Source organism: Phialemonium atrogriseum (genome assembly GCF_030411735.1).
Source record: "Phialemonium atrogriseum strain 8032-3 unplaced genomic scaffold QBC33scaffold_2, whole genome shotgun sequence".
In the NCBI taxonomy this organism is placed as follows: Eukaryota; Fungi; Ascomycota; class Sordariomycetes; order Cephalothecales; family Cephalothecaceae; genus Phialemonium; species Phialemonium atrogriseum.
In genome coordinates, this window is record NW_026848139.1 from 1,903,050 (window position 1) to 1,904,073 (window position 1,024).

The 1,024-nt window shown below is 60.6% G+C and overlaps 1 protein-coding gene across 1 annotated transcript in view; it reads left to right on the plus strand.

Annotated features, from left to right (window-relative positions):
- Window positions 1-383: 383 nt before the first annotated feature.
- The window catches only part of QBC33DRAFT_566053 (uncharacterized protein), a 1,710-nt gene continuing 1,069 nt past the window's right edge, over window positions 384-1,024 (plus strand). Inside the window, exons 1-2 of the mRNA XM_060430439.1 lie at window positions 384-820; window positions 882-922. Coding sequence (XP_060288131.1) covers window positions 586-820; window positions 882-922 — 276 coding nt within the window. The 5' untranslated portion in view covers window positions 384-585. The remainder of the gene's footprint in view (window positions 821-881; window positions 923-1,024) is intronic.

Below are 1,024 nucleotides of genomic sequence, written 5' to 3' on the forward strand. Positions count from 1 at the left end.
ACGCCCCCCCCCCCCCCCCCCCCCCCCCCCCCCCCCCGCCCGGCCCCCCCCCCCCCCCCCCCCCCCCCCCCCCCCCCCCCCCCCCCCGTCGATAAAGACCAGAATATTGGCTGGCTAATTTAGGACAGGTTCAGGATGAGTGATTCTCAAGTACTTGTGAGTTAGGTTTCTTGGGAGGCCGGTAATGAAGGGCAGCTTCAATAGACCAACCAGTTCAGGCATATTTCTACCTTTACTGTACCACAAGGAAAACCCAACATAAATGCTCAAGTTCTAATTAAAATTGCCTAAGAGTAAACTACCTCAGCCATCGGTCCCACTCCTATCAATCAAGCAAATCAGTCTTCTCGGCAAACCGGCGCATCCTCAGCTCCAACCCATGTCGATCGGGCATAACTTCTCGCCGTTGCTTACGCTCTATTTCCGCACCAAGAACCCATTAGCTCTGACCAAATTTCCGAACCCAAAATTAGGGGAGCAGTTTATTTACCTTTGTCGAAAGTTGACTCTGGTCGTCCATTGAAGCTTTTTCTCTCCGCACATAAGCCGCCACCAAGCCCAAGCCACCCACTCACGCCCTCTATAATGCGCCTCTCCAACCTCGCCTTCGTCCTAGCCGCAAGCATAGCCGCTGCCCAGTGGCAGAAGCTACGAACGGGTCCAGGGCTAGGCGCTGTGGGTGATCTCCTCGGCCGCCAGGACGGGGGAACCTGCTCCATCCACGATACGTGCGCCGAGTGCTTCGGCGAGGGCAACGTAATCTGCGACACGATCGGCTGCTTCAACCCGGACGAGCACGAGCAATGCTGTGTTGGCGCATGTGAGTTCTTCCCCCGGATGATGACGCGTCTTGGAGAGCACCCGCTGATTTGGTTCCGAAGTCGTCTGCGTGGGACGGGATACCGCCTGCTGTGACAACCTGGTTGGTTTTTCCTGGGGGGGGGGGGGGGGGGGGGGGGGGGGGGGCGGGGGGGGGGGGGGGGGGGGGCGGGGGGGGGGGGGGGGGGGGGGGGGGGGGGGGGGT